The 20,849-nt window shown below is 47.5% G+C and overlaps 1 protein-coding gene across 1 annotated transcript in view; it reads left to right on the top strand.

The window, feature by feature from the left end:
* The first annotated feature begins 243 nt into the window (after nucleotides 1–243).
* Nucleotides 244–20,849, top strand: part of PALMD (palmdelphin) — a 45,259-nt gene continuing 24,653 nt past the window's right edge. Inside the window, exons 1-2 of the mRNA XM_037152938.2 lie at nucleotides 244–600; nucleotides 20,756–20,836. Coding sequence (XP_037008833.2) covers nucleotides 556–600; nucleotides 20,756–20,836 — 126 coding nt within the window. The 5' untranslated portion in view covers nucleotides 244–555. The remainder of the gene's footprint in view (nucleotides 601–20,755; nucleotides 20,837–20,849) is intronic.

The raw sequence follows: 20,849 nt of genomic DNA, 5'->3' as shown, positions 1-20,849 counted from the left end.
TGCTACTATTAACGATGGCCCGTCAGAGGAAGGGGGCCGCTGCGGAGGCCCGGCGTCCTTGCGGAGCCCGGAGGAGCAGAGACAAGTGAAGTGTTGCAAACACACGCAGACCCCTCGACAGAGGCTGCGGAAGCCCCCGGCGCTGCGCTCGCTGGGCAACCCCCACCCCCGGAAAACAATGACCTGGGCAAGGAACAGTTAATGAGCAATGCGCTGCGCTCCCTGTGCACGTTACAACAAAGAGCTGTTGGCTCCCAGGGGGAAAGGGCTGGTGTGCTGCCGTTCAAACTTGTCAGTCAGCTGGTGCCAGCAGCCCGGCGTGGCCGCCCCGCGCGCTCTCGGAGCCTGTGTCAGTCCGCCCGGCTCTGCGCGTCTGCTCCGAGGCGCAGCGGCCCGGCCGGAGGTGGCGGCGGCGGCTTCTCTCGGCCGGCGGGGCTCCCGGAGCGCGCGGCTCCGGCCTCTGCGTCGCCCCCGCGCCTCTCCCCACCGAGGCCCCTGATTTATGGTCGCTCGCTCGGGACTGCCCTCCCCGGCTGCCTGCCCCCGCCTGCCAGAATGGCAGAGGCCGATCTGCTCAAGGAGAGACTCCAGGCCATCACGGTGAGTGCGCGCACCGCTGGGACTCGCCGACTCGCCGCCGCCCCGAGGGTGGGCGCAGCACGCTCGGGGCTGTCACCCTCGCCGACGCGTCCCTGCCGCTCCCCTCGCCCTGGCGACCCTCTCTCGCGCCCCCCACCCCCGGGCTCCCTAATCAGCTCAGAGTAAGCGATCTTGATTTCTGCACAAGCTGTTGCCTACGTTTTCAACACCCATGGGAAGCTTTTAAGGCAGTTTCGTTGATCTTCCAGGTGCTTTAGAAACGAACTTTTTCCTTAAATTTATGTTTCCTAGACCTTAGCTCAAAAGACAGATCCCTGGTAACTCGGGAACTTTTTTAAGATAATACTCTCAAAAGTTAAGATCTTTTAAAAAGGGGAGCGAAAAGAAAGGGGGGAAAAACCAACTGGAAACTTTTTATCTGTAGTGCGGTGGTAGGTTCCTGAAAGCCTAACAAGATGAAAATGCATGTTGAGCCGCGCACAGCGTAAAAGGAGAGAAAAGCGAGGGAGCGCACGTATCAGATGAGTTCTCCGGTATCGTTTTGAGCGGACTCACCAACTGAGTAAGACCCTGGTGGAGGAAGGCAGGGCATGCAGTCCGCGGGATTTGGAAACGATTCCACTAATACCGGGAAGGAAAATAATGCATTTTTTAATATTTGTTCTGGGAAAGAGTCAAGGCAAGAAATGAATTACTTTCCTTAAATGACCCAGCTTTTTAAACGTAATTTTATTAAATCCTCTGCTTGGCAGGAACCGACATATCTGTGGCACAGTCGTTTATCATGAGCTACGACTTCTGAGGTCATTTTCTTAAGGGGAGAAACTTTGGAAGTCCACATCCCAATTTCTCAGCACTTTCTGCCCCCTGACATTAGCTGCCAGAAAGCAAATGAGTGCTTTTTAAAAAACTGGTGCCAAGTCAGAGTAGGTAAGGAGATTTTTTTTTTCTTTGCTCTTCAAACTCTCATGGCGTAAGTAATCCCAATTCAGGATTTTGATTAAATGGATACAGTGTCTCGGCTGCACCCAGATAGGACTCAGGGAGTGGAAATACTTTCTCAGCCGGGAGTAAAGAACCAGAAGACCACGGCTGGCACTTTTCTGGAAGACAGAGCTGGTGAAACATCTACCTTCCCACCGGCACCCTCTCCTTGTCCAGAGCATGCTGGCTTGGAGCGTCGCTTGTTGTGGTTCGTTCTGTTTGGTTGTTAAACTTGGCCATGGGTTCAGCTGTCCTGCTTTGAGGGACAGGAACTCGGCCCTGCTCTGTTGGTTTTGGCTGTGGCCTTCAGCTTGACAGCTGCTGTGTAAAGGTCACTGTGTTAGGCTGTGTGAGTTGTGTGGGCACAGGTTCCGCTTGCTTCTTGAGCTTCTGTCCCCTAATTAATGGCGTATCCTATGAAACACACAAGTAGCTCCTTGTTCCCCATCTTTTTAAAAACTGGAGCCCCCTTTCTGGAAGCCCTTGCTTTCTCTGGCACACCTTGCAGCTCTTGCCAAAGCAGTGTGCAGGGTTCTACAGGCGGGACTAGCTACCAGCGCGCGGGGGCCTCATCACTGGGGGCCCCGAGTACAGATGGAACCAGAACAAGACTCCCCCGTGCCCTCCAAGCAGGCCAGAGAACTCTGGCGTGTGCTTTTGGGGGTGATGTTTTAAAATAGGACTTTGGGGGCTATTCTACTCACCCCAAGCTATCCCACGAGGAAGAATTAAGCAAATCTCCGAAGTAAGACCATGAAGTAATTCTGTCTTGGAAGTCCTATGTTTGTATAAAGGTCATAGGGAAAAACTGGGGAAAGTGTATGGGAACAAATTTCCACCAGCTTAGTGCATGCAGTCACCAGGCTAAGTCCAGTCACATGTGTCACCACCTAGAGGAAAACTGGAGCGGTGCTGTGTCCATGGGAATAACACATGCACCCGCCTCCCCACTGGACGCCCTGGAAATGCCAGCTCTGCGTCCCCCTGCCTTACCCAGGAAGCTCCTCGGCTGTCCCCCCGCCCAGGGACAAACATACACACAGTGTCCAGTCTGCAGGGGTCATTTCACTCTCGGAAGGACTTAAAATCTTCAGAATCTCTGGCCCGGGGACCATCTCCTCATTTTAACTCCTTTCCTCCTATTTCCCTACACGAAAACAATGTTTGTGTATACACTTCAAGAACAAAATCATAAGATAATTGCTCAGTGTTTCCAAATGCAGCGACCCCCAGACGTCAGTTTGTTATGGGGGGAAAATAACCTTTTACCCTGTAGCACCTATTTGATTTTTATATTCAAATGTGTTCTTCCAATCCCTGGCTGTGAAACAAAATAATCTCCACCATTGAATTCATTCCACCTGGTTTGGAGTCTCCAGAAAGTCATTGTTTCCCCTGCAAGGGATTGGAAACACAAATGCACGTGCCTAGAACTTGACAAAACCAAGGAGCCGTCTTCTTTAAAAAAAAAAAAAGGATTAAACACAGTCACTAGATGGAATGTGTCACTTAGACTCTCAAACCAAACCCCCAATTCCTGGGATGGTAAACTGGATTGTAGGTTAGTCCGTGGTCTTCTCGAAGGGGACCGGGCAAGCTCAGGAAGGTCCCTGGGGGCAATCACTCGGAAGGAAGGGCTTCAGCTTGGGTGTGCGAACACCGGTCCTCTTTCTCATGCCCATTCGCGTGTTCCCCCTTTACGACTTTATCTGTGACCAGTGCTCTCCGCCTAAATTAATAGTCGAAGGATCTCTGAGCCTGAGAGTTCAGTTTCCAACTGCAACTGCTTCAAGCTGCTGAAATAGGACTTTGATTAGAAAGTCTTTCCAGGCTTTTTCCAGGTCACTATGTAGTTGAACAAATAGCTGATTTGTATACAAAAGGAGAGCTGACAAGGGAGATGGGTGATTTGAAATTGGCTTTATAGTGCTGGAACCGGTGATGCCGACGCCTGCTGTATTCTCGGGAGCAGTGTGTGGAAGGGCTGGCCGCGTTAGCCGAGGATTCCTGCCCGAAAGCACACGCCGCCCCCGCCGAAGAACAGGGAGGAGACCCAGGTGAATTCCCCTGAGATATAAAAGGTGCCGTAAGGATGAGTCATATCCCAGGCGCTCTGGACATCCTCCAGTGCCAGGAACATGCTTCCTTATCTCCATTCCTTCTGTGCTAGAAAACACGGTTACTCAATCACATGGGAAGACTCGAACCGGAAACCCCCTGGATCTGAAGCTGGCTCGCCTCTCAAAACTGGTACGCCTGGGGATCTGAGATCAGAAGAATCCTGATCACTTGAATGAATTTTCAGAAAACAAACCAGCTGGGGAGGGAAGGGGTAAGAATCTAGTCGGCCCTGTAATTCTCATCAAGGCTTTACCTTCAACTGGCAGGGTGTGCGTTAGCAAGTCATTCTCTCGTTCCTGTATTCAATGAATGGGTATTGAGCAGCTGCTATGCCCAAGCCTCACGCATTTAAATGAGAAGAATGGAATAAGGGGAATCGAGAGCGTCAGGGGAGGGTGGGAGGGGGTGTGACCTGCAGTAGAGTGTCCAGGACTCACCTCAAGGAGAGAGGGTGACGCCCAAGCGTGAGTGTGAAGGAGGAGAGCCCTGTCAAAACTCAGAGAATCGTAATAATCTCGGTAATCACAAGAGCGAGCACCTGCCCAGGACCGACGCCACTGGAAGGCAGCCACAGAAAGTCCCGAGGCTGGAATTTGAGCAACGGAGCCAGATTTGCCGGCCAAAGCCACACGTGACGCAAAGTAAGAAGGAGCTCACATTTCCCGGATCCGCTCCCTACTTCTTTCCTCTCCCAAAGAAGAAAGAATTTGTTCTGGAGCTTAGGAGGCAGAAAGGTTTTACGAAAAACAGAAACCTACCCGGTACAAAGTCCAACATTAAAACACTAACATGAAGCAGGTTCAAGGTGTCCCTTCAGCCCGCAGGGCCTTGTCACTGGTCACTCAGCTCTCACTTCATTTCCAGTGTGTCCATATCTGGAATCTTTTAACAGGTCCTAAGACAGTGGACAACCTCAAAATAGGAACTGCAACCTCACTCAGGGGGCCCAGGACACAGAAAACGTGGGGACCCTTGCTCGAGACGCATTCAGAATTTCCAAATAGGAGCAGCAGGGCTTTAAACTAAATGCTGGGCCCCTCTGAGTATGGAGCCATGGAGGCCGCCTCCGGTCCCAGGCCGGGGCAGCTGGCCCTCCTTGCATTTCCCAGGCTGGCCACCTATGTCTTCCCCTATTCCTTCTGCCTGTACCAGCGAGAGAGCAAAAACAGGAGTGAGCCCACCTGGCTCTTGAGTAGAGGTAGACACCAGCGTGCGCTAAGGTCATTGCATCACTGAGTGTTACGAGGACTTCTTAAAGGAACAGCATCGTGCCCCTCGGGTCCAGCACACCTCGCGGTTAAGACAAAGGTACAGGAGGAACTCCCAGTCTGCCACCAACATCTAATGACACCCACACACAGAGATGGTACAAGGAGCTGAACGAGTCTCCTGAAGAGGCAAGTCCTGGGCCAGACTATCTGAACGATGCAGCCCCCCCCCCCACAGGTTTCCACGGCGCTGCCCTGGGATGGCACGTTCCCTCCAGCGGAGGAAAGGCTCCTTCGAACTAATGTGCGGCCGCATCGCTGCCAAGTATAATAGCCCACCCACGAAGCCGACCACGTGAGGAGGCGGAATAATGGTGATAGCTCATTAAGGACACTGCTTCTGGGAAACAGACCACGGTTTTTCCAGTGTGCTGCAGAATGATAACGCTGCCCCAAAGAGCCCTGTACTGACGAGGGTCCCTGTGATCTTTCCGAACTCGACTGAGGGTCAGAGGAAGAGCCGTCCCTGTAGAAAACTCGGGTGGAAACGCGTTGATCTGAGCGCCGGAGTCTAGCGAGTGTCCGATCGCATGGAGCCTTGTTCGGTGCTCACATGCCTGGTCTCCAGATTCAAAGGATATAGCCAATCCTACAATAAACTACAAATAACTTATTTCTAGTAAGAATAATTTAATAAAATAAAATATTTAGCCCTTGCTGGTGTAGCTCAGTGGATTGAGCGCAGGCCTACAAACCAAAGGGTCACTGGTTCGATTCCCAGTCAGGGCACATGCCTGGGTTGCAGGCCAGGTCCCCAGTAGGGGGCACTCGAGGGGCAATGACACACTATGTTTCTCTCCCTCTCTCCTTCCCTTCCCATCGCTCTAAAGATAAATAAATAAAATCTTTTTTCAAAACTTTAAAAGTAAAATTAAATATTTAAATATTAATAAGAACATTTCCATTTATCTAAGTGGCCAAGGGGTCACCTCGGGAAGATGTGGGACCTGCAGCTGCTCGCCGGGCACCGGGGGGAGGACACTTCCCTCAGACATCACAGGGGCAGCCTGGGAAAGCTCCGCACTTATGGTCTGTACGTAACTGAATCCCCAGCGACTGAGCACATTCCATGGAGCCGAGTAAGATAGAACCAGGTCAGCCTCTGAGGCTATGAATGCAGATCGGAACCGGGTCCTGGGCTGAGCACTGTGTTCTCAGTGTGTGACCGTGCGGGCAAGTGACACAAGGTGACGGGACACGTTAAAAATCAGTCCACTCAAAATCAACGTGTGCTAACCATTCCAGACTAGTACGGACACCCCATGAGCAAAAGAATCCTGAGATTAAAAATAATAACGACAGCACCTATTCTTACGTAGCATTTAGGCTTTTAAAAATAAAAACTTCCATGTTATTTCATTTGGCTACCCAGTACTCCGGGTATTTCCTAAAACAGATGCTACCATTCCCATTTTACAGGCAGAAAACCTAAGGCCAAGCAAAGTTAAGGACTTGAGTCCATTCTTCTGGATGTCAGATTCTTGGCCACAGCATCTCAAGAAATTCTAATAAGCAGACTAACCACAAGCCTCGCCCCCACCCAGAGCTTGTCCCCAGACTTCCGGTGCCCACTCTTATGAATGGAGCCCAAAGTGGAGCCAGGAGAGCCTAAGAGATTCTGGGTCACTCAGTCTAACCCAACCCAGCCCTCCCCCTGCAACAGCCTCCTTCCCACCCCCCATCAGCCAGGGGAAGCAGTGGGAAAGGAGAGGGTGCGATAGCATTTTAGGGGCTGTCTGACTGCTTTAGCAGGTGGGGACAGAATCGAAGCCCCGTTCCAGAGCACCCCATAGCTCAGCCTTCGCTCCATCCCAGTTCTGTTACTCAGCCTCTTCCCTCCAGCCAGGATTTCTTAGACAAACAGCCAATGGTGATCGGGTCTGCCAGCGGATTCTCCCTCATGGAGGATGCGGCCAAGTCACCATCCCCCCTTGATTATTCGGGGTCTTGTTTTGTGTTTGTCGTTTATCCTTGTTTGCTTTGGTTTTGCCACTACCATGAGAACAAACAAGAAATGATAGACAAAGGAATGAAAGAGTAGAGCACAAATTCTACTTAGAGAGTCGTTCAAATCTTTTGTAAGGCTGGGAAAGACTAAAATTACTGGATAAAATCAGGCGTAGAAAATGCCTGCCTTTTTAACTGAGCCTATAAGTAGTAGCGATAACTGCATTCAATCTACTTGGCTAAGAATGAGGGTGGTTCAAAGCTACGTGCAGAAATAAGGGAGCGGGAGGACGTTGCCCCTTGCTCATGAGAGGCTCACCCAGCTCCTCCTGAGCACATCCAGTATCAGAGGGGTCAGCACACCCCCAAACACCTGATTCCGTCTGGAACACCTCTCCGTGCTGGGTTTTGACGTAATGTGCCAGATCCCAGTTTCCTTTAACCACCACCCAATCGTCACAACTTAGTCACGGAAGCCACACGGCTTCATTTTCTGATTTTTATCATTGCTCAGATCACAGGCTCATTCTAGACACTTGCCAAAATGTCAGTGTCACTCTGAAAATTTGGTGCTGGGAGTCGAACAAAGCCCTCTGGCCAGCACAGAGCCCCGGGGGGCTGTAACATCCCGAGTTTGGGGAACTGCATTTCTGCCAACACATTTGGGAAGAACTAAGGTGTGGTAGGAAAAACACCACCGTTGGATTACAGACAATTCGGTTCAACACCAATTCCAACGCTGAGCAACCGTAAGACTTAGGAAAGCTAATGCATTCTTACGTGTCTCTAAAAGTAAGAATTAACTTGCAAGTGTAGTGAAGTGGTCAGATATGCAATGTATGTACAAAAATCAATAGCTTCCTGAAAACCAATAATGAGTCGTAAACTGTAATGTGAAACTTTCCCACTCCTAATAGCTACAAAATAAAAAATGGGTCAAACCTAAAAGGAACCCAACCCAGCTCGTCAAATATGCAGGATTTATGTAATGAAACTTAACTAAGCAATACATGTTTGGAGAAGCACATTATTTATTCCTTGAGTTAAAAGTTTGAATATTTTTAAAAGCCATTATGTTTCCAAATTTATATTAAGTTTCATGCCGTTCCAACCCAAATATTTAAGGAAGCTTTCTCATTCACTGCTGGTAGCAGCATGAAATTGCTAAAACGGGACAATTTGGCAACTGGCATAAAAAAAAACCCTCAAAAACTGTTTTATCCTTTGACCTGGAATTTCATTAGCAAGAAACTTATACTGAAGAAAAATGAGAGGCACACAAAAATGGATTCCAAAGTGGAAGCAAACTCAATGTCTGAAAACAGGAATTAGCTAAATAAATGTAGTGTGTGTGTGTGTGTGTGTATGGAATAATAGGCAGCCACTGAAAATAATCTAGAAGACTAGTTAATACTTAATGACATGGTATGCATTATGTTTGTGATGTATTAAACCGGTCAGACTACTAACCATGTAAAAAAATCCAATTTTATATACACTATAATATATCACAAAAATATACATCATATGCAGTATAACAGTATTGATCTCTGATAACCTCTGGATAATCATAATTACTATTAGGAGTAACTTTTAAAATCCCTTAAGGTATATGATGGTTTTACCTGTTTGTATGTTTGGTTGGTTAGTTGGTTTTTTGGTTTGTTGGGGAATGAGGAGGGAGTAAGAAACTGGCTGAGGTCTTAATTTCGTTTCTATTGGAATTCAACAAAATTATTCCAAAGTTCAAATAGAAAAATAAGCTACTGCTACTAATCAAGACGTTTTAGATAAGAACAATAAAGGAAAGCTTGCCCAGTAAAATGTTCATTTCTCTCACTGGTGCATAATCTGATCTAGGTAGTATTACTACCAAAATCAATAATTAAACTGTACAGATAACCTGGAACTAGGCCATAATGTACATAAAAATTAGGAAATTATAAAAGTTACTCAATGATAAAATTAGTAAGTAAATCAATAGGAAAGAATTCTTCAGGAAAAGTTCAGATTAGTTAAAAATTTGGGAAAAAAAATAGGTCTGATCCTGAGCATTGACCATAATCAAAGTAAATTCAGCTGGATTAAAGAGTTATTTTAATATTTAGAAAACTCAAAGAAAGTGGGTGAATAATGACTGTATCTCAGATGATAAAAAAAGCATGAAAAATGGTGTCTTCACTTAAATAATGAGGGTGAACATGGTCCCTACTTCACAGAGATCTGGGGAAGCTTAAATAAATTAACACATGCAGGCGCTTTCAGTAGTCCCTGACACATACAAAAGGCTCAATGAGTGTTAGCTGTTGCTACAACCACCATAACCTTCATCTGCAGATCTTGAAAAATTAGGCAAAAGAAAGTCGGTTTAAAATGCTTTGCTTTTAGCACCATCTCTTAGCCATTCGCTGTCTGAATATGACACTGTTTAATAATTCATTCTGCAACTTTGCCGGGGATGATCCCATAAATTCTTTAAATATTCATAATGCACCTTTTTTTCTTCCTCAAAGAATTTGCCGCTCTCTGACTTCTGCCTCCTCTTTGTTGCACCCAAGGTTCCAAGGACGGTCAACAGTATTTTTCTGTCATGTCTACCAATCATCCGAGTCCCACCCGAGTTTGAGGGGCGCTCTTTTAGATGCTCTGCTTCCTCTTGGGCTTTGAGTTTCCTGTCCGCGTGTCTGTCCTGCCCTCTCCTGCATCAACATGATTCTCCTTAATCAAAAACAAGAAAGAAAGTAGGAGTGGAATGATTCCAATGACTGCACTGTGTATCTCGGCAGTGGTCTAGTGGATGCCTTTATCTTTTTGTCCTCAACCAAACCTCGTCATTCATGTTTCGGCACACACACGTGCTGTTGGGGCCTCGCTGTTTGCCGCACGCCTTGCACCTTCCCGGCTCCCTGGTCGTCTGCCGTGTTTACCTTGTTACAAACAGGTGCCACCTGCTCATCCGCATTCCTGGTGCGCTGAGCTCACGGTGGCCCTCCCAGTGACAGAAAGCTCTGCGGTTTGCTCTCCTTCATAGCTGTTCTCTCTTCTTTTTCTCCGGGCCTGTTTGTGATCGCGTGTCCACATAAATGGCTGTGCTGCATGATCTCTACCTTCCCCCTTGAAAAGCTTGCCCCTTCTTCAAGAAGTTCTTTTAAAGGCTTTTTTCAATCATTTTAAAAATCTACCTTTACTGCAACTTAGTAAACCGCCAGCAAGGCCAGGGACTCTCCCAGGAATATTGTACTAGTACGGCCCTATCATTCAAGGTTACCATTCTTTGCACAACAACAGGAAGCTGCATTGTGCGTACTAGTTTAATTCAAATAAGCAGTGTCTTAGTATGGTGCTTCTGAGACCTTGAACAATAAAATGCCAGGAAGGCTTGTTATAAAGTTATAAGATACCAGCTTCTAGCAGAATGACTCTGCAACCATCTGATTGAATTGGCCCAATTCACCATGTGCTGTTATAAATAACATCTTGTTGACCCCATACAAGCTTTCATGTGGGCTCCCTTCCCCTTGTACCCTTAAATGTAGGTGCTTCATGAAGGATCTGGTTTTAACTCCCCTTTTGTTTTCCTAAAAATGTCTCCTGTCATGCTCTGACCTCCTCCTGCCTCAGCTAGCCCTTCCCAAACTCCCGTGTCTGGTGTCCATCCATCCAGCACCCCAGCTTCCTATCACATCACCCCACCGGTGATTCCCAAGACACCTCCAACTTGGTGGGAACCTGCCAGCCCCTCCTGAACTTCCTGTTCCGGTCAGAGATGCCGCTCTCGGACGCCCAGTAGACTTCTTCCTCTCCTGGGTCCTTACGTCATCGGGTGCAGATCCTGCCAGTTTGCCTCCCTGGTGTCCCTGCCATCCACACCCTCTGCTTCCTCTCGTCTGAGCGACCCTGGCCTCGTGTGTGAGCTGTAGACTAACTGATTACCCCTCAAGTCCTCCTCCTTCAGTATCTTCCAGTGAGGGAGATATCTTACAGTGAGGGACCTTAAACTTCTTAAAATGCAGTCTTCACTCCATCATTCCCCTCCCTCTCTGTGCAGATATATCAGTGAACCCCTTCCCCCTTTTTCCTGTCCTTCAGCCCTCTCTCTCAGGGGTCTGGCCCGGTCCTGTGAGTCTAATTTCACCTCCCACTGCCCCCTGGATGGCAACTTGGACTCCAGACTTGCTGTTCCATGCCACGTCCCACTTTTCCACTTCCAGGCCTTTGAGCCCGGGACTTGAATGCTCTTTCTTCCCCATCCCCAGCTCTGCAGCGACCACCCAACACCCTGCCCCCAGGGGCTGCCTCAAAGGCTCCCCCAACACCAGCAGCTGGAAGCAACCCCTGGGCTCTCCCAGTGCCCTGCTTGTGCCTTCTTAACGACAGTGGCCACTTCTTTCTTAGGGTGTCGCGACTTGTACAAATGATTTTCTTTCTTTGCGAGAATATAAGCTTCTTGGGGAAAGTATCTGCTTCTAAATCATTTGTAACATTGCAGAACTCCTAACGTCACCTTGAACATGGCGTTTGTATGTAAGGACCTAAAGCTTGGGTAAACCAACACTTAAATAACTCAGGATCAATCCTGCCTTCTTGACAGATTCGGGCATTTTATGATATTAGCTATCTCAACACCAATAGCATCTCTAGAATGCTCACATTCCTAAGCACTGTGCTTACTTTAATAAAGTGTATGACTGAGTTGATATCGTGGGATCATCGATGGTCACGGCAACTTTATCGTTGTAAATGAATTCATTTTCAGAATAAGTAAGAGGTGGCCTTTCCCAGGACGGGGCTTTGAGAATGTCCGCTGCTGACATAACCTGAGTCGGACAGTGAACCATTCAGGTGACCATTCTCTGAATAGAAAGTCTCCGCAGGTGAACGTGTCAGAAGTATATAGAAATACAAGGTATTGAGGAGGTGAACATCACTAAGCGTTTGATGTGTCAGGTCACCACGGGTGGCTAAGAGATGTGCGGTCTCCTAGGGGACTTTGGAGAAGCCGATGGCACAGTCCACATCGGTCTGTTTCATGAGGATTTGGGAAGGCACGAGCTGGCGATGATAACCTGGGAGTAGTGGCCATGGAGCTGGACACACAACTGAAGGTTGCTTACAGTTTACTGTGCCACGTTATTTTTCAATACTGCTGACATTCCTGTGAAGTCTGGCAGAAGGATAACTTGCTGCTGATGAATATCTTATGAGGAAGAAGCGCTCCTTCCTTAAAGTCAAATCACACCTGGAACATCATAAAATCACCTTCTTCACCAGCTGGACGATCCCAGCCAGGCACCGCATCACCACGGAAGGACAAACACTGCTGTTCCTTAGCAACCCTTCCGTGAGCCTGGGGTTGCCCAAACACTGGAGACTCCCTGCCTCCAGCCACAGTGTTCCCCACCTTGTCTCGAACCCGAGATGAAGCCAGTCCAGGCAGGCTCTGGACGGGGCAGGGAGGCGCTGCCGGGCCCAGCCATCATGTCACACAGGCCAACTGTGTGTCCTTCTCTGAGGGCTGTCCGCCACTCCACACCAGCGAGCAGGGAGCTGAAACATGCTCCCTGGTACTGGGAGGCGCCTCCTGCTGCTGGCTGCGGGAGAAGACCAGGGAGGTCGGGAAGAGCCGGACTAATGTCCCAGTCCAGAAAACGGTGTCGTGAATCAGCTAGGAAGGGAAAAGCTGCATTTGCATTGCCCGGGTTCACATCCTGGATCTTCAGACGCTCACCTCCTCCCAGGACCAGGGGAATTACAACTAAAACATGCAACAATCGACTTGAAGAGCAACCTGGAGACTAGCTGAACAGAAGCCTTTTAACCAAGGATTTACAGAAGAAGCCACATCGTGACTGGTAGGAAGGGCAGAGACGTGAAGAGGGCTAGCCCCGCTCACATAGGCGGTGGCTGAGAGGTTCAGGAGGGATATCTCAGCTACAGGGGTTCCCCCTGAGAAGTGTGGGGTCTCAACCTCATGCTGGGATCCCCGGCCAAGAGCACCAGAACCAGGAAGAGGCACCCACATAACATCTGGCCATGTGTATGTCCTCTTCGGAGAAGTGCCTGTCCAGGCCCTTTGTCCATTTTTTAATTGGATAGTTTGGGGTGTTCTGTGATGTTGACTTACATAAGCTCTTTATAAGTTTTGGATATTAACCTCTTATCAGATGTATCATTGGCAATTACTTTCTCCTAATCAGTGGGTTGTCGTCTCATTTTGTTAGTTTCCTTTGCTGTGCCAAAACTTCCTGGTTTGATAGAGTTCCACTTGTTTATTTTTTTTCTTATGTTTCCCTTGCCCAAGAAGATCTATCAGAAAAAATTACTGCTACAAGAAATGTTCAAGATTTTACTGCCTATGTTTTCTTCCAGGATTTTTATAGTTTTGAGACTTATATTTAAGTCTTTTTTCTGTAAGACTTAAGTCTTACATTTGGAATTTATCCTTGTGTCGAAGGTGGTGTAGTTTCATTTTTTTTGTACATATCTGTCCGATTTGCCCAACACCATTTGTTGAAAGAGACTGTCTTTACTCTATGGTATGTTGTTGCCTCCTTTATCACATATTAGTTGACCGCAAAGGCGTGGGTTTATTTCTGGGCTCTCTGTTCTGTTCCATTGATCTATATGCCTGTTCTTATGCCAGTACCAGGCTGTTTTGATCACTGTGATCTTGTAGTATAGTCTGACATCACTGATTATCAGAGACACAAATTAAAACCACAATGAGATATCACCTCACACCTGTGAGAATGGCTGCCATCAATAAATCCACAAACAACAAGTACTGGCGTGGATGTGGAGAACAGGGGACCCTCATGTACTGTTGGTGGGAATGCAGACTGGGGCAGCCACTGCGGAAAATAGTATGGAGTTGCCTCAAAAGATGAAAAAATGAGAAATGGAACTGCCTTATGACCCAGTAATTCCACTGCTGGGAATATACATGAGGGAACCCAAAACCCACCAATTCGAAAGAACATGAGCACCCCTACACTCATTGCAGCGTTATTTACAATCACTATGATCTGGAAGCAGCTCAAGTGTCCATCAGTAGATGAGTGGATGAAAAAGCTGTGGCACATTTGCACAGTGAAATATTACTCGGCCATAAAAAGGAAGGAAATCTTACCCTTTGTGACAACATGGATGGACCTGGAGAGTATTATTAGGCTGAGTGAAATAAGCCCATCAGAGAAAGACAAACACCACGCAGTTTCACTTATATGTGGAATCTAATGGACAAAACAAACTAACAAACAAAATAGAAACACAGTCATAGAAAAAAATGACAGTCATCAGTGGGGAGGCAGTTGTAGGACTAGATGAAAAAGGTGAAGAGATTAAGAAAAAAAACACTCAGACCACAGTGCGGTGACGACCAGAGGGAAAGGGGGAGCAGAGGTAGCAGAGGGTAAGGGCGGGATTAAGGGCGATGGGAGGAGCCCTGATTGGGGTGATGAACACACAATATAGATGATGTATACTGATACACCTGAAACCTATATGTAATAACAGTAGCTTATATGACAATGACCAATGTCATCCCAATAAATTCAACTGTAATTTAAATTAATTAATTTAATTTAATTGCTCATTTTGGGAGACCAAGCTGGACTGTTTCTGCCAGCAGAGGTCACTGTCCACTGGCTCTCCACCAATGTGATTTTTACACACACACACACACACACACACACACCTCCCCTCAACCCACCACCCTCACCTCCTGGAATATTTGGCAGTGACATTATTTTCACAGAGTGGGTGTGCTGCTGTTACCAAGAGGTTAGAAACTAGGGCTTCGGCTAAAATCCTACCATGCAGAGGACAGCACCCAACAAAGAAGCAACAAGCAACAAAGAAGGACCTCTCCCCAAATATTACCAGTGCAAGGTGGAGCACTGAGGTGTGGAAGAAATCGTATTCTATGTACCTTTAAAGAGAGACTATGACAATCTCTGTGATGATAATGATGCCTATAATCGTTATTTAAAATAAGCACAAACTTTTAAGTATGCAAATTGGGCAAACGGGAGAAACACACACCTCCCTGGTAAGTGTGTCTCTGGGAAGAGGCGGAGCAGGGGGTGGGCGGGTGGCAGGCAAATGTTTGCTGGTAGCCATGGTTCTGCACGTGGGTGGTGCCCGCTAAGGACAGGGGCCGCGTCTGTGACTCATGCTGGGGAAGAGCAGGGCTCGCCAGGGCAAAAGACCAGCAGGTTTGAGTCTCCGGAGCTGGTGGCGGCAGGGCCTTGACTAATAGGACACAGGGGTGACCTCAGGCTCCCAGTTCTCCAGCTGAGGCTGAGGCTGTGTGGCCTGGGCTGGGGGTGTCCTGGCATCAGGGTGGGTGGCAGAGACAGTGGCAGCCGTGTCCTTCCCTGGACAATGCGGCCCCGGGGACAGGGGCGCAGGCCTGGGCACAAGGGTGAAGATCACCCCCTTTCTCCCTAAAGGCACCTGTGCTCTGGGCCTGCGCACCATCTCTGGCTGTGCGGCGTCCCAAACCAGGGTTGTCCCGCGAATATCGTTTTTCCTTTCTTGCATTGGCTGAGAGCCTTCAGCAGGGCCTCCTGGGCACCAGAGTCAGGGCGCTCGAGGGTGGGTAGATGGACACGTGCAGAAGCTCCCTCTGTGCTCAGGAGAAGCAATTTGGATGGTCACTGGGCTCTAGAGGTGCCAGGGGTGGTGGGCATTCCTAAGCCCCCGCTTCCTGACAGCCAGGGAAATCCAGCCCATGGGGGTGGGACGGGGGGAGTGGGGTCCCCACCGTGCTGTCTGGGAAAGCGCCTCCAAGCTTCAGGCATCGCCTCCCTCCAGACTCAGGCACAGTCCAGGCCGGCCATTCGGTGGGTTGAGTCCAGACACAGCGCTTGGGTGAGCACAGGGAACTCGGCACTGTTCTGTGCCCCATGGGCAAAGGGCGGGCCTGGACGTGGGAGCCCCAGTGTGCTGGGGCGGAGGGTCTCAGGGTGCAGGGGATGTGCTTCGGTACCTGCGCAGATGTCTGCTCAGGTAGCTGCCCGTGGTCGTGGTGCTCCAGGATTGGGTCGTCCAAGGGCAACTTGGTTCCCAGAAGTTTGAAGATTCATGGCGGGTAGCGCTAGGCTGACAGTTAGCATCAGAGCTCAAGGACAGAACATGGGGTGCTGGCATTCGGGGACCCTCTGTGCACGGGACCCTGCACCAGTCAGGCCAGCGTCATGCACACGGGGAAGCTCTCTGAGGCTGGGGACTCCCCGCTTCCCACTTCAGGCCCCCGGCCCTCAGCTCTGGCATCAGGGCCTGAGGGGCCTGGACTTACACACTTGACATTTAAAGGGAGCAACTATAATCATTTCTACCAGGTTCGACGAGGTAGAAAGTTGACAGAATGGCACTTTCTTTCATTATAAATATGAACATAATACACTTGAATGCTCTTTTAAGGAAAAACAAAGGATTTACTTCTACTAGTAAAGGGGATCCGTGTCTCCTCATTCTTCTAGAATGGTCACCGTTTGCGATTTTGCCCTTAAGGAAGTGGTGAGATTCATCCAGGACGTTACGGTTTAGCATGGACAACGTTGCTTTAATGTGGACTCTCACGTAATTTTCAGCCTTCGTCCGTCCATGGATAGATTGTGTTGTCTCTGAACACTAATGTCATTCCTCCCCTTTCATTTCTGCTGGTAATGTTGGTGTGGAGTGAAGCACGGTTTCCATAGCAGTTGGAAATATCCAAGTTCAAAAACAAAGCATCCAGAGGCTCTGGAGACCTGGTTCTAGTGCTTATGTTTGAAGGTTGCTTCAAGGTGGAGTGAATCAATCTCTTCTCGTGAAAACTCCCCTCCAAAGCTCACACAGGAGGCGGCTGTCCGGCCGCCCGAGTGCTGGACTGGGAGGTGGACAGAGGGTGGAAGCCTGCTGTCGGTCCAACCCAAGGGTGGGCGACAGAGTCCTTCCAGATCCGAGGGGGGCAGCTGAATGGTGAGGACACTACACGGACCCACAGGAGGGAAAAGCAGGTTTCTCAGGCCAGGGACAGGCTCACCGTCTTGGGACGCAGGGGCGTGGCCAGCCGGCGGGCACTGGGGCTCGAGATCCCTAACACTCCACTCACTGATTTATTTATTCTTTCTTTTTCTTTTATCTTTCTTCCTTCCTTTTTTTCCCCCACTAATTCCTTAAGGAATGATCCCCAAGTAGCATATGACTTTGAAAACAGAAAAATTCCTATGGCGTCATTTTCTTCTTGGTCATTTTTCAGGATAGAATGATTTCATAGATTCCCCAACATATTTCTTAAGGTGTCAGTGGCATCAGATCGGATGGTCTGACATTCCTGGGTATGGATTGCTTACAATGCACTTTATTCCGACGCCCACACCCTATCTGCAACAGCCCCATCGGTTGTCATTCTGGTTTGGGGCTAATGACCCTCTCACAAACCAGTCTTCCGCTGGTAAGCCACAGGCCGAGGGAGCGAGTCACCCATGTGCTCTTACTGGTACATCAGCACGTTGAATAGTTAAAGCCTGTTTTCACTACCAGTGAAGATGCCTATTTCTTTGCCTCAGGCACCAAGACGTGATGGATTTCACTAGTCAGTGGGTATTGGAGATGGGCCTGTATCAGTGGTACTCCACCAAGACTGAGTTTGCAGCAGACAGGAAGAACGACGAGATATTTTTGATGGTCACCGTCCTTCTGGCACCCAGGAGGTAGCAGCCAGGGGCGCTGCTAAATATCCTCCCCCAGGACAGCTGCCACAACACACCAGGGTGTGTTTATTGGGGCCACACAAAATTCACGGAGAATAAACAAGTCATGGGGGACAACGAGGGGAGCTGACATTAAAGATGTCTTTATGACGTCATCCTATTCAGTAACGCGGTATGAGTTGTATTAATTCAGGTTTGTTGTGTCCCTTGGGAATCTTTTACAATTTTCTTGTTGATATTTTATGTTAAGTTCACTCTGAGGTATTTTAGTTTCTACTCTAAATGGGGCTCTTTCTTCCCTTTTATCTTCTAATTATGATTTTTATATTCAGCTCTGTAAATTAATATGGGACTGCACTAATTGTTTCTCCAATTTTCTTTATCTTTTTGATCCAACTTTATTGGCTACTACTGGAAGTTAATTCAGTTTAATATTTAAAATGCTAATAATAGAGGAGTTAGCAGACACCCTTTCTAAACTAGGCAAGCTATTTACTTTCGAGCTGAGATTAATATACTCTATCAAGTTAGGGAGTTCTCATTTCATTTATTTTATTTAAAAAATTAGGGGGAGAGAGGAGAAAAAATAATAAAAGCTTTAAACATTTTTAAACAAATGGTGAATTTTGGCAAATGTATGTGAGTTTTCCCTTTAGATCTGCCAAGGAGATGAAGTATGTGCCTATAACTGTATCTTTCTAATACTGAACCATCCTTGCAATACTGAAAAAACCCTACACTTGGACAAAGTACACATTTCTTCTGATATACTCTGGATTCTGTTTCTAATATTTTATTTAGCCTTTTTCCCCCTAAATATTCTTGAGAGAGAATGGCCTATTGTTTACTTGTTTTGGGGGAGAGTCCCAATTTTTGGTGGGTTTTGATTTCCTTATTATCTTGCCTTCAGAAAAAAAGAATTTGGGAGCTTTTGTTCTTAGGGAAAAGAATTAATCAATAAAAACCCAATATAAACAAGTAAAAACAATTATTATAGTTTACAAAACAGGATTTCATGTGTTGATGTAGTAATCACCACTTAAACTTAGTTTCTAAAGGAGAAATGAACCGTAAGTCTGAACTCCTAACTTAGAATAAAATTTCTATATAGGCAAAAAAAAACCCAAAGAAACCAATTCTGCCATTTATCTGTTGTAAGAGCTTGGATTAGTTATTTCACTCCCTGAACTTGCTTTCCCTCTCCTGTGAAATAAAAATTATTGCAACGTCTCATTGTAATTACAATTATGAACCGAAAGAGTACCTATAAAAACTCACCGAAATGTTTGTCACGATCCATTTAAAATATTACTAATATTTGCTCAATAACAGCCTCTAGTTGGAATGGAACACTGACTCAGGAGTTGTCAGAGTTTTTATTCCTAATGAGCAGATTTTATGCAAGGAAAAGAACTAGCCCATGCTTGCTGCCTAGCCTCTTTTTCCCCCCAAAAGAGTGGCTTAGGGAGGGTAAAAGAACACTTGTGGAGGTCCCCTATCCTTCTTCCACCCAAGACGGGCATGACAAGGAGCCGGAGAGCAACCTGTTGTATTCCTTCAACAAACGTACCTGGGCTCACACATCAAAGAGGAGCTTGACTCCTTTATCTTCAAAGGAGTCAAATCAGGAAGCCGTGCGCTTATTTCAGTGAGGCGGCCAAATATTTTTGGAAGTCTTCCTTCTAAATTACCCACTGAGCTTGCTTCTAATTCCTTTAGATGTCTTCATTGGCCACCAATGTCTATACTTTGGGAGTTCTTAATTTTGAAAGCAGATTGAAAACCAACTCTTAAAAATAAGAGGGAGGATACTATCCTCTCTGATTTTTTTTTAAGGAAGCAAAGGCCTTTTTGCATAGCTTGTAAACTGTCTCAAATAATTCCAGGGAGGGAATCTCTAAAACATTTCAGACCAGTGGAAGCATTGTGAGAATTAGCGTGTTGCCTTCTGTGTGACTAACAGGTTGTGTGTTTAATTTAGTTAATATCATTAAACAAATACTTCTAGAACACTGTGCATAAGCACTGTTCTAGGAACTCCCGTATGCATTAGCTCACTTAATGCTCATCTCTCGCGAGGCAGATGGTTTCACTGCCCGCAGTTTGTAGATGGGGTGATTAAGGCACAGAGACCTGAAGAGTCTTGTCCAAAGACACAAAGCGGGTAGATGCCGAGGGCAGGGTTTGAGCCCGGGCTGTTTAGCATACCTGCTGTTTTTTTCTAAGAAGTACAACCTGTGTGCATTAACAGCTGTGCTTTCTGGGTTTGGGAGGTAAGGCAATGTAAACCTGGTGAAGGATACTGTATATCCCCATGATATTTTTTAACCGCAGGGAAAAGCCCTCTGAGTGTGGACAAGCCTTCCCCGGCCCCCTCTTTCTCCACTGTCATCCCACAGCAAGTTCCCCAAGGAGGTCGGAGTCCCCGTTCCAGCTTTCGGAGCCCGTCCTGTTTTCCCGCAGAAACAGACTTTTTGACAACACTTCATCCTCATGCCAGGAGGAGTCTCTCCCCTCCCAGGGCTTCCTTCCTCACGCCTCGGTTGAGACTCCTCCCTCCTGTTCCCTCTTCCCATGGCACCGCTCCGTGGCTCAATTTTTTTCCTTTCATGAAAATCTATTTTTAAAATTTTTTTCAATGACAGTTCACACTGAACACCGTTCTGCATTAGCTTCAGGTGCACAGCACAGGGGCCGATCACACACCTCCCGTCCCAGCTGCTTCAGACACCCGCCTGGCCCCTCTCATTGTGAGCCCGTCACCCCAAACCCATCAGCCAGGCTCCCCCGGCTGTGACCTGTGTCCCTGCCACTGTTCTGTAGCTACCAATCTCTACTCTGTAGCTCAATCTTCCTAGGCTGATGGGGGAGACAGAAAAGTGGAGAAAGAAAGGAAAGGCATTAAGGTATTTTTAAGTTCTCTTTGAAAAAGCACCGTATCATTCTCCATCAGCAAAAGGCTTTGAATGGCTCACTCTGCTCTCCTCTGCTTTGAAACAGGAGTTTCCAAAGCAGCTTCCTGCCAATGCGAACAGCCTATCGCTGGCCAGCCTTTCGCTAATGACAACAATGCCAAGGAAATGCTGTTAAGCAAATTGGGGGGAAAATGATTATGCTGGAACTTTTTCATTTCAGGATAAAAGAAAAATACAGGAAGAAATCTCACAGAAGCGGCTGAAAATAGAGGAAGAAAAACTAAAGCACCAGCACTTGAAGGTAACTATTGTCT

This window comes from Artibeus jamaicensis, unplaced genomic scaffold (genome assembly GCF_021234435.1).
Source record: "Artibeus jamaicensis isolate MK-2021 breed Jamaican fruit bat unplaced genomic scaffold, CSHL_Jam_final scaffold_1689, whole genome shotgun sequence".
NCBI classification, from domain to species: domain Eukaryota; kingdom Metazoa; phylum Chordata; class Mammalia; order Chiroptera; family Phyllostomidae; genus Artibeus; species Artibeus jamaicensis.
Note: the sequence above shows the minus strand (reverse complement) of the source record. Positions and strands in the feature narration are given on the sequence as shown.